Source organism: Chionomys nivalis, chromosome 2, assembly GCF_950005125.1.
Source record: "Chionomys nivalis chromosome 2, mChiNiv1.1, whole genome shotgun sequence".
Classification (NCBI taxonomy): Eukaryota; Metazoa; Chordata; class Mammalia; order Rodentia; family Cricetidae; genus Chionomys; species Chionomys nivalis.
Window position 1 is genome coordinate 99,178,113 of NC_080087.1, and position 12,465 is coordinate 99,190,577.

At 37.4% G+C, this 12,465-nt stretch overlaps 1 protein-coding gene across 9 annotated transcripts in view; it reads right to left on the reverse strand.

Annotated features, from left to right (window-relative positions):
* The window catches only part of Pam (peptidylglycine alpha-amidating monooxygenase), a 289,755-nt gene that overhangs the window by 17,078 nt on the left and 260,212 nt on the right, over positions 1–12,465 (reverse strand). For all 9 annotated transcript variants that reach the window (XM_057758219.1, XM_057758203.1, XM_057758211.1 and 6 more), the window contains 5 exons: positions 7,332–7,448; positions 4,912–4,984; positions 3,204–3,414; positions 2,805–3,005; positions 30–145 (listed from right to left, as the gene is read on the reverse strand). In XM_057758219.1, the coding sequence (XP_057614202.1) occupies positions 30–145; positions 2,805–3,005; positions 3,204–3,414; positions 4,912–4,984; positions 7,332–7,448 (718 nt within the window). The remainder of the gene's footprint in view (positions 1–29; positions 146–2,804; positions 3,006–3,203; positions 3,415–4,911; positions 4,985–7,331; positions 7,449–12,465) is intronic.

Here is a 12,465-nt window from a genome sequence, read left to right on the forward strand (position 1 = left end):
GCATTTGTATTTGTATTTGTATTAAGTACCTTGCGTACTGGCTTGAAGACATCTATAATTTCCCCACTGGAAAAGTTCATTACAAAGCCCTGTACGGGTTCATGATCTCCGAAGTAGGGCTTCCCATTTACCGCAAAGAGCAAACCTGTGACAAGAGATGTGGTCTTTCTTTAAAATATGGTCGAAGATTGGCTTTGAAACAGAAGCAACAAACATTACACAAACAAAATAGTCACCATCAACATGGCCCCTATATCAACAGTAATGAAAAGTACTTAGCAAACATTATCCTGTGAGTTACCAGATGTGGGTCAAACAGATTAGATGACTAACCATTTTGTAGCAAGCACATCAGAAAGTGGAGGGCCTGTTCCACTTAGGAAGCCATCCATGAGCAGTCAGGATGTATAATTACTGACAAACATGCCTACTGGCATATAGGGTTAGAAGGACATCCTCAGTAGAAATAGGGAAAAGGTCAGCTTCTCAAAGTCAGCCATTTTGGAACATCTGATTAGGTGGGAAAACTAAGTAATAGCTGCCTTGCTGCAGCAAGAATAAGAGGAGAATGTAAAAAAGGTATAAGGGGAATTGCAGAACCCAGAGGGAATAATCTGATTTTATATAATTCCACCTTGTTAACAGGAGATCTGTATTTTCGACTGTTAAAGGCATACTGTCATGGGGGAAAAATAAAGCACCTTCTTATGAACATACTTTGTAATAAAACGATATTTCTTTGGATGGAAGTGAAATAATAGAAATAGTGATGACCTAAATCATCCAGAGGTTTGAGTACTTCATTTTTAAAGAACGCATTGAAGAGTTCCCCTAAGAAGAGGTTGAGAGGATAGCTCAGTGGTAGAGGGCTTGCCTAGCATGTTCTTTGTCCGAGCCCCAGCACTGCAAAGCCATATAATGCTGAGCCTGTGTTCAGCATATTTTCATCTTTCTTAAAAGGATCATAGAGAGCTTTAGAATATATCCTATAACATAATACAGTCTGAGCACCAATTATTACTACAGAGCTGTAAAGACACTATCTCCTGCTTAGTGTTTTGAACTTTCCTGTTTTGAACTTTAATTTTTATCTTTTTCCAGATTTTAAACTATTATATCTACTTAATCACCTTTCTTACTAACTGAATGATCTTGGCAAGCTAATTCTTTGAATATGAAGTAAAGCCAACTACAGTCTTGTTTGATGATGTCAGTGAGTTTTTTTTTTATTATTATTATTTCTCAGGAAACACACACTTGTTTCCCATCTAGTCACTTAAACCTTTTTATCTTATGCCTTGGTGACCTAAGATGTGTAGGTATTAAAGTGGGGAGTATAGTCAATGTAAGTTAACACAAAGTTAGATATATTTCATAATGTATTTGAAGATTTGTGTAAGCTTTTACTTAAAATATTAAGTTGGTTAATACACATTCAAAGAAATCTTATGGTAACTTATTTTATAATATAATTTTATACACATCTTATTTTATAAATTTGGATTTTTTTTTCAAATTTTATTTTTGGCTTTTCAAGACAGGGTTTCTCTGTGTAACAGCTCTAGTTGTTTTCTTGTAACTTGTTCTGTAGACCAGGCTGGCCTTGAACTCACAAAGATCCACCTTTCTCTGCCTCCTGAGTTCTGGGATTAAAGGTATGCTCCATCACTGCCCTGTGAAAACTTTTAAAACCATTACAATTTATATAAAAATGCTAAATCAATATTTTTATTGGTTGTTTCTCCTGGCATCTATCTATCTATCTATCTATCTATCTATCTATCTATCTATCTATCTATCTATCTATCTTTGGTTTTCTGAGACAGGGTTTCCCTGTGTAACATCTCTGGCTGTCCTAGACCTGATTTTGTAGATGAAGGAGGCCTTGAACTCACTGAGATCTGCCTGCCTCTGCTTCCCACGTGCCGGGATTAAAGGTGTGCGCCACCACTGCCTGACCTCTCCTGGCACTAAGACACAAACCTCTATTACTTTACATTTTAATCTGTTTTAAATAAATTGGCCTCTGTGATGGTTTGATTGAAAATGGCACCAATAGGCTCTTGAGGAGTGGCAAAATTAGAAGGTGTGGCTTTGTTGGGAGGTGTGGCTTTGTTGGGAGGTGTGGCTTTGTTGGAGGACATCTGTCACTGCGGGTGGGCTTTGAGGTTTTAATGCTCAAGCTAAGCCCTGTGTCACTCTGCTCTTCCTGTTGCTTGTGGATCTAGGTGTGGTTCACTCAACTATCTCTCCAGCACCATGTCTGCCTGCATGCCATCATGATTTCTGCCACAACAACAATGAACTAAACCTCTGAACTGCAAGCCAACACCAATTAAATGTTTTCGTTTGTAAGAGTTTCCATGGTCGTGGTGCCTTTTCACAGCAATAAAACTCTAACTAAGACAGCCAGAATTTTTTTTTCAATCAACAAGAAACAGAAATAGTTGGAACAAAATTCTATCAAAGGCAATATTAATCATTTGATAGCTAGGTTGGATGATCATAAGTAAAAAGGAATCAGCATTTGGGAATATTTTAAACCCAGTGTTTGGGGACATTTTAAACCCAATACAAACAGCTGTTAACTTCTTATAGAGTCTTCATTTTTTTCTGCAAAAAGAATAGGACATTTGAACCGAAGCCATTTACAATGAAGTAATAGCTTTATGATGTTTCAGATGTGATATACAAAGTATCTTGAACTTACTAATAAGAACAAGGCTATTTAAAAAGCACATGAAGTTAAAAACTATTGAGGGCAGAATACAATAAACATAACAAAGCACACAATAGCAAAATACCTGGTATATATGAAATTGCGAATACATTTCTTCCAAACGATGCATGTTTAATCTCTCGCACAAATTCTTTGGTGTCAGTTCTGAAACATTGGATCCGGCCATTTTCCCTGTCTGCCACACACAACTGGTCCAAATGAGGCACAAGGGCCAGACTGTGAGGAACGCTGAGCTGGCCTGGCTTAGGAGTGCTCCCGGAAGATTCTACAGAACAAATGAAAAGTCGCAGATACACGATTTATGGGGTCTTTCAAAGTCTGATGCCACAGCTGTGTAAGTTTTCAAATTCATGAAAACAAGCCATTTACTGCAGATTTTATATGGGGAAAACCAAACCCATGTCTGGTTTTTGGTCCTATGGACTCAGAATTCTGATTAAAGACCAAGATTGGTAGTGGGTACCTTCTCCCCACTGGGTGATGAACTTTCCGCTTGGTGAAAACTGCACAATCCGACTGTTGCAGTAACCATCTGCCACGAAGATGGCTCCTGTGCTGGGGTCCACAGCCACATCAGTGGGCTGGCAGAAATGATTCTGGTCACTCCCCGGCTGCATGCTCCTTCCCAGAATTAAGAGAGGGCCTTCTTTGTTATGTGGGTCCAGTTTGAACACCTTTTTTAAAACAAGAAAGAAAGCTTAATCTCCTTTTCCTGATTATTGTTCGCACGCGCATACACACACACACACACACACACACACACATTTGAACAGGCAATTAAAGTAGAAATGACAGACAGAGATTTATTCAAAAGAAGATGATGCTTCTAAAAACGAGATGGGACCATAGAAATCATCTGGTCTAATTCTTCATGTCACAATTAGATATACGGAAATTAAGTTATTTTCCCAAAGCCAGCAACTTAATAAATAGCAAATAGGGACCAGTATTATTTATTTATTTATTTTGAGGAATTTTCCTTTTATTTTTTCAAATGAAACTATTTTCATTTTATATACCAATCCCAGTTCCCACTCCCTCCTCTCCTCCCATCCCCTCCACCTTCCCTCCACCCCATCCCCATCCACTCCTCAGAGAGGGTAAGGAACATTGCTTTTGGGAAGGAGGGACCAGTATTTAAACATTACATTCAACTGCACTTCCTTTTTTGTCTTCCCTAGCTCATACTACAATGAGGGAATAGCATATGAGGAAGCATAGGGATTCACCGATGTCTGCGACTCTTGCAGAGAACACTGTCATGACTCACTGGTGAGTCTTTGCAGCTCTGTTTGTCTCTGTCCTGTATTTTTTTTAACTCTGTGCCACCATCATTTCATTTAACACGCTTATATGGGGATGAGGCTTTAAGACGATTCCATGACTGACATCTTTTGAAAAGGACCAAAGTTTGTTTTACATACTTAATGGAGACTTTGCTTTAATTTATAGAAAACTAAGGTGGCTTAGAAAAGAAATCATAAAACATAAGCAAAAATAAAAAGAAGAAAAGAAAAGAAATAAGACCTAAGGATAAAAGGAATAATGGGCAATGTAGGAATTGAAGAGGAGGTTTGAAGGTCTCTGGACATTACAGGGAGGCTCCATATCTGGCTATGAGCATACAAGGGAGGAGAGAGGCCTGATAACATGTTGACTTTTCCTAGTAGAGAACAAAAAGAAAATGCTGAGGTGAGGATTGATACAGACTGAACATTGGTGTCTTCTAAGTTCATATACCAGAATCCTAACTTCTAACGTCATGGAAGCAGGAAGGAACTGTGTGCCACAGTGAAACCTCATGAGGAAGGTTGGTGTCTTTGTGAGGGGAGACACGAGAGCTTGCTCTCTTTTCCTTCTTCATAAAACAAGACAATGAGGAGATGGCTGTCTGAAACCCAGGAAAGGACCCTCACCAGAACCCTGTCATGCCGGTACTCTGATCATAGATGCCCAGAATTTAGAGTTGGGAGAAATGTATTCGTTTGTTGCTTATAAGCCACCGAGTCTCTGGTCTCTATAAAAGCACACAGAACTTACTAAGATATGACTCCCCCCCCCTTTTGGTTACCAATGTTTGAGTCATAGAAATGATTTCAGTAAAATCCAGAGACTTTTGAAAACTAACCCATTTCAGCTTCTCTTTGAATACTGCCAAGAAGGAAGCTCACCTGATGAAGAGCTACATCTGTGACCCAGTAATTTCCATCTTTATCAATGCTCAAGCCATGTGGTAAATAAAACCTGTGAAATAAGAATAACTATCTTAGTTATAGTTCTCCAAGCACAAATGAGAGGAACTTCACAATATACTTCTATAAAGTAACAACAGTAGTTTTGTTCCATTACAACAGAGGCCAAAATGAATTGTTAAAGGAAAATAACCTGTTAGAAAAGGCAGAGACCTCCTTGTGACAAAGCTTAAGCAGAAGTTAACCAATCATATTAAGATCTATAAGTAAAATTTATGTAAAATTGAACTTATTATAAAGTATGCTTTATTAAGCAGCACAAATAACATCAAATGAAAAGCGAGTTTTCAGACGATAAATATTAATGTTTCAGAATATGCATAAAACAAACAGCTTTGAGAAATAACAGTGGATTTCAATCGTTTGAATAGTTAAAATATATTAAAAGAAAATACAGTGGTTTTTTTTGTTTGTTTGTTTGTTTTTTTGTTGTTGTTTTTTTGGTTTTTCGAGACAGGGTTTCTCTGTGGCTTTGGAGCCTGTCCTGGAACTAGCTCTTGTAGACCAGGCTGGTCTCGAACTCACAGAGATTCACCTGTCTCTGCCTCCCAAGTGCTGGGATTAAAGGCGTGCGCCACCAGCGCCCTGCAAGAAAATACAGTGTTATGGGCATTTTTGTACGAGGCTGTTCATGGTATGTGCATATACACATGTGTCGTCCAGAGAGTGATATCAGGCGTCTATTTTTACTCTCCACCTTAATTTTTAAGATAAGACCTCTCATTGGATGTGGAACCAATTGGCTATCCTTCCTTTATCCCCCTGCTCCATCTTGGTCCCAGCACTAGGGTTACTGATGTGACTCTGTGCAGCTTTTATGTAGATTCTGGTTCCTTATAACAAGGTCTCTACCAAGCGAGCTATCGCTCCAGTCCTATAACACCATATCAACATACAGTCTTCTGGGTGTGACTTAAAAACGCTGAGAATGGCTATGGAAGATAATGAAACATAAAGTAGCTACCAGAAGGACTGTGACCCTCCAGGCACAGTGAAGCGGTGAGCTGAACAGTCATTAGAAAGGGTTGATCTATTTAGTATACGTAAGGGAAGCGGACAGAGGCCCACAGGATTGAAAAGCCTGGACAGAGGAAGTTAACACATGGGAAACAGACTAAAGTGGCCCTGTTCAAATGCCATCTGAGAATCCAAGCTTTCTTTGTCTGCATCTAGCCTTAGTAGGGTATTGGCATCAAGATTTTTTTTTTCATGAGCCAAGTGCATAACCCTTTGATCTTAACTAACTGACTGAACTAGATGCCCGTTTTGGCCACTGAAAGCGAGGTTATGGTTTGCTTGCAGCATCGATACCTCGTAGCTGGCCACATGGGCTTAGCAACAGTTATTCTACTGTCCCTGCTAATTCTGTTCTGGGATGAGGATGCTTCTGATTAATGGCTACAGCTCTAAGGATATGGTATTATAATTTGGCCCTTGACTTCTTCAAAAATATTATTTTAAAAAACTAAACTTCTATTAGAAGCTGCATTCACAGAAGCTGGCCTTCCCTGGGCTTAGGCAGATGGAGCGGGGCATAGTCCTGGAAGCTGCCAGGTTATAATGGGTCAGGGTAACGCTGTACGCAGGTGTCCTTTCTTTCAATGACCATGAATATCAGCCAATTGTTTTTGCCTGCCAAATGCCATCTAGGAATTAGAACACATAATGAGTGGCTTTCAGATCCAAATTACACGTGCAAGCTAGGGGAAAGCTTAAAATGGCACTTGTTTACTCTTCACTTGTTGGTGGGAAGAGAAAAAGGTCTTTTATTCTTATCAGCGATTACTTGGTAGAGTATATAATTTTTATACTAGGAAAATTATTTTTAAACCTATTGGTCTAACGGCCAACAGTTGACTTCATCATACATATCAATGGCTGTCTCAATGCTGACTCTGCCGTAGTCACCTGGAAAGTTGGAATAACACTTGTCCATAGCCCAGACCAAGTCAGATGAAATTTTTAAAAATTATAAACTGACAAATTAATATTGCTTATAAGTATGGTAAGATGCATGCCTACTTATACCATGGTGTTTGAATCAAGCTAACAATCTAGGTCATCAAATACTTTTCATAGTAAGAAAATGATCCTTAGTCATTTTGAAAGAAGACACACAATTGGCCAAAGTTTTTGTATGTATATAAGTTACTGAGCTTCCCAGATGATTCTAACGTTCAGTTAAACTTCAGAACCACTTGTTTAGAAAGTAAATGAAAGAATGATTCAATTTGTTTCCTACTCAAGGGTAGTCTTGTGACAGATTCCTGACCCAATGATGCATTTTATACCTAGCATAGGCGTGCCAGTTTGAATAGCACGTAAGCCATTTTACTCACAGATTCTTCCCACTGGATTGAAGAATTGCAGCATTATTTGGATCGATGACTAGAATGGTATCTTCTTCAATTGGTCCAAGGCCTCTTTGTTGGTAAACAAACTTGCTGTCAAAAGAGCTGAAAAAAATATTAGAATAGAAAATTAACAATCCATAACTCAAAGGCACTTGAGAAATGCAGGTCACTTACTTGAGAATTTTAATAAAAGTCATAAGGGCTGGGATGTTCTTGATTTCATGATCTCTTGAACTGTATAATAAATGATCACGGATTGTCAGTGTGTTGTATTCAGTGTGTATTTTCAGACCCACCAGGTCCGAAATAAGGGTTTCATTTACACATTAGGGTTTGTGAAGGCCTGATCTGGAGTTGTGAAGACAACTAAAACTTCTTAAAAAAACTTTTCATAATTTTTAAATGAATGCTGTTTTCTTTAAAATTATATGAGGTAAACTTATTAACTTTCTCTGTAATGATTACAGTAGGACAGGAGTAAGGAGAAGGAATCATTGTCCTAGCCAAACGTATAACAAGGGAACACAAAAGGATACACATAGAACGTTCAAAACATTTCTATAAAATGAAACAGGATTTATTACTGAAACCAAACTATACACTTAGAGACATGAAATTTCTCTTTTGAGCAGCTTTTCATTAGTACAAAATGGATAATTATAGAATAAATGTTTCAAATGAACATAGCAATTTCTGCTTTTTAAACTCAGTATCTTCTGGGCTATAAACCATTATGCACACATATATTTATTTTTTATTTGTATTTAAATAGTAGTATGTTTCCTTAGAATTCAAGTTATAACAGATACTGATTTATTTCAATTCCCGTTTCAAAAGTCGATATTAGCCCCTCCTCATCCTTAGGGGATTCATTCCTAGACACCACTGGTGCCTGCAGTCACAGGTAGTACCAAACCCTGAGTCTACTACACTTTTTCTTATGTAGCTGCATTGTGAGAAAGCTTCAGTTATAAACTGGGAACATCAAGAGACTAAAAACAACAAATAATAACATAATAAATATAGTGAAATTTTGAAATAAAACTTCAAGCATTATAGTTCCTGGGATTTGGGACCATTTTTAGGTCAAGAGAGCATGACTCAGGCAAAGTACACTAATGTTGTCAGCTTGGTCATGAGATAGCTACTAAGTGTCTGAGGCGGTGATGGATGGTGTGTAGATGATAGTCAAAGAGATGATTCAAGATGGAGGAGATGTTTATCATACCCCTCAAAATAACAAAGTTATAGATTTAAAATGTGTAATTATTTATTTTTAGAATTTTCCACTTAGTATTTTTGGACCGGGTTAATTGCAAGTAACTGAAACCAGCAAGTGAAAACTCAGATACGGGGACTGTTTTATGTTTACTATGCATGCTACAAAGATGAGACGGTATCTAAGCTTATTATGGAGCAATGATGTAAATGAACCAAACACCAAGAAACCATTTCACATGTTCAAAAACAAAGCTTTGAATCAGCACACACAGATGTGTTTCTATGTAAATTAGATATGTGTGTTTTTCTTTTTAGTTCAACTGGATAATCAAAAGAACTGGAATAACATCAAATATTTGTCAAGAAATATTTACAACTTGGGAAGGTGATAGGCTGCTCAAATCTATCATGCATTCATTTATTAGCTGGCTTTTTTTTTTTTTTTGTGTGTGTGTGTGTGTGTGTGGAACAAACAGAAAGGTCCCACTAGGGGCACATAAAGTTTTAAATCATACTCTCTTGCCATTAAAAATATCCATCACATAATTATCTGAGCTTCTTGACTAGTAAAGTCTTTGGGGTATATTTTTCCTGAAAGATAATAGTAAGTCCCTGAAGTAGTTCTTATTAAAGATGTATTCAATTGAACACAAAGTATTGATTTATCTTGGTCAGTCTAAAACTTAAGTATGTTGGCATGTGTAGTTAAAACCACACAGCAGCAGCTGATAAAAAAAATCACATATTTATAAAACATACACAGCATCAGTAACAAAAAAACACATGAAACACATGATATTCATGGTAACATGATTAAATTTAAATATAAAATCCTGTTAAGACAAAAGTAAGGTATGGATTTACAAGGTAACATTAAACATGGGAGGGAAGCAAAGGACAGCCACGCACTATTGCTACCGTAAGCATCCAGGAATTTATTCTGTATCTGAAATAATATTACAAATTAATTTTTACTTGAAATACTACAGTTGTTCCTCTAGAAAATAAAGGATTTAGCCATCAATAATCTTTCTTTTTCTAAGCTATGACATTAAATAACTAAAGTTAAAATAAGCAAATATATACCTGAGGTTGAACTTAACCTTACACAGCATGCTCTTATGGACAAGATGGAGTCCCTAGTTCATCAGCTATTAAAGTTTGTCTAATATTTCTCATTATTCATAATCAGTTTAGGGCTACATAAAGGTTCTGTGGCTACAAATAATGTGAAAATTATGTTTCCTGTAACAACTAGTAGTTATAATGTCTCTCTTTTTTATAGTGAAATGTATCTTATTTTACTGTTCTTTGGTGAATTAAAATTACTGTGTATTCATTGTATAAGATGACTTCATTAAGACATTTTCATACATGTTTATTATGTATTTTTATTTTGTTTACATTCACCTCCAGTATAATTGCCTTGTGCCAGTCACTTTTATTTACTTTAATCTGATATTCTGTATGAGAGATAAAATGTAACATTTGGATTTCTGGGTTTAATTGCGTTGCTTAATACTCATTTCCTACAAATAACATGATTTTGTTCTTCAAGGGTGAATAAGAATCCACTGCTCACATATGCTACACTTCTCCTATCTGATGATGTACATGTAGACTGAGTATATAAACTATGATTCCCCTCCCCCTTTTCTAGGGGCAATTTTAATTGATATGAATTTAGATTCACACACAGCTATAAATGGCACAGAGTATCTGTGTAGACTTCATCTTTCATCTTTTCTCAATAATGACATTTTTGTAAAGCTACATAGAAGATCACAACCAGGGTATTAACCAATGCTCATATTTTGATTCCCCTATATCACTGATGATACGCAAAAGTTTTGTTGCTTGGGTGTAGAATATGTGGGCCCATTTCTTTTCTGACCGCTAGCAGACATGAAGCATTTTATTTTTAGATTTATTTTATTTATTGTGTATACCGTATTCTGCCTACATGCATGCCTACAGATCTCATTACAGATGGTTGTAAGTCACTATGTAGTTGCTGGGAATTGAACTCAGGACCTTTAGAAGAACAGGCAGTGCTCTTAACCACTGAGCCATCTCTCCAGCCCCGACATGAAGCATTCTTAAGTCCTCACAATTCTTACCAAGTGCTGTTCATGTTGGAAGGAGTGAGCATTTGGACTCATTGTTAGCTCATAACTGTGCCATTCCAATGGCCTATTGTATCCTTTCACAAGGCAGCAGCATACCAGACCTCAGCACACATAATTCTGCATCTCTCCTCTGCAGAATAATAAGCCACATGGAAGCAGAGTGTATTTCCTTGTGGCAGGTTTCTCTAATAATGGGTTGTAGTCAATCTGTAAATTAACAGCCTCCTTTCCTTCTTAGACATCCACCAGCCATCATGTAATTTTTGAAAACAAACAAAACCAAAACTCTTTTATTTCACTAAAAGAAACAAGAATCTGTCTTTATTTTTGAAGTTCACCTTCATTTTCCATCCTCAAAAATTAAAGTTTAATTATTATTCCCTTGTTTTCACAGATCCTGGCCACTGGGCTTGACTTCAGAGAATAAAAGCTGTGTTAATGAACAGATATAAATAATTCAGACTCAGGGACCTATGCCAGTCAGGACAAAGGAGAACGCTGCAGCTGCTGGCCAGGTCAGTGGAGAACACCCTCCATGAAACGCACTCTCTTGCAGTGCTCACAATGTGGACAGACATCTGTCCAGTAACTGATGTTCTTCTCTAACGGACACAGTCTGTGTGATGGCGTCTGCGCTTATCTAAGATGCTGCAGGTTTCTACTAATGATAACAAGCAGTAAAGTTAATTTAGGGGCCAATCCCTTTTACTTCATCAGTGATCTTTTCACGGTATGGGAGAAAACTAGGAAACAGCCAACTGAGAAGAGAATGCTAACAAAAGTTAACAATGGAAAGAAAATAAATGAAATCTCTATTAACACAATCTGGAACAATTGAAGCCACCAGCTTTCTCAGTTTATCAATATGTATTTCCCAATACCTTATGACAATATAGCAATAGAATATTAGGGGTTTTGCTTGATTTTCTATCTCCAGATACACTTATGACATCTGTGTGGAAAACGGCATCTTCCATACCGAGCTAGTTACTTTTCCAAAGAATTACACTTATTTTACCTATTATCACAACATTTATGCTGTATCCATTAGGGGTCTCTCAGCTAGCGAGTATGTATGCTTTTGACTTTACTAACAAGGGACTCTCTTTACGTAACTAGCATCCACCCACAAACAAAAGGAAAAGGAAACACAAAGGAAAGAGAGCAAAATCCAAATATTAAAGAAGCTACTTAGACTGACTTCATTTAATTTTATCAATTCACCTCTAGTAATGTGAATATCATGTAAGGAAAGGATAACATTCTTAGGAGAAATGGAGCTTCAAAGACATTAGCCACGATTCGACAGGCCTGACCCTCCCATATAACATCCTTTAGCAGATGTCTGTGTGTGGCAGCACCAGGGGACATTCAGTCACTCAGAAGACTGGTGATCTTTCATAATCCTTTCACTTGGGATGGCTGGGGTTCCACGAACTAGCAGCTGGTCTTGCTTGGGCGTTACACAGGGCAAATAATAAAGGCAAAGCCTCTGTTTGTGAAATGAGCAAACTGTGCACCACACACACACACACACACACACACACACACACACAATCTGCCAAACAGAATGGTTTATAAACTCTCTTGTAAGTCTAAGAAAGGTAACCCTTGAACAGCTCACAAATGAATGGCAGATTATATCGTTGCTATAGCAAACTGATTAGTGTTCTAAAGCAGCCATTCTCCCCCCGCTTTCTGTGCTGTAGCGAAGTCTTTATTTCAACCACATTTAACTTTTCACAGGGTCTAATAATGCCCTGCACATT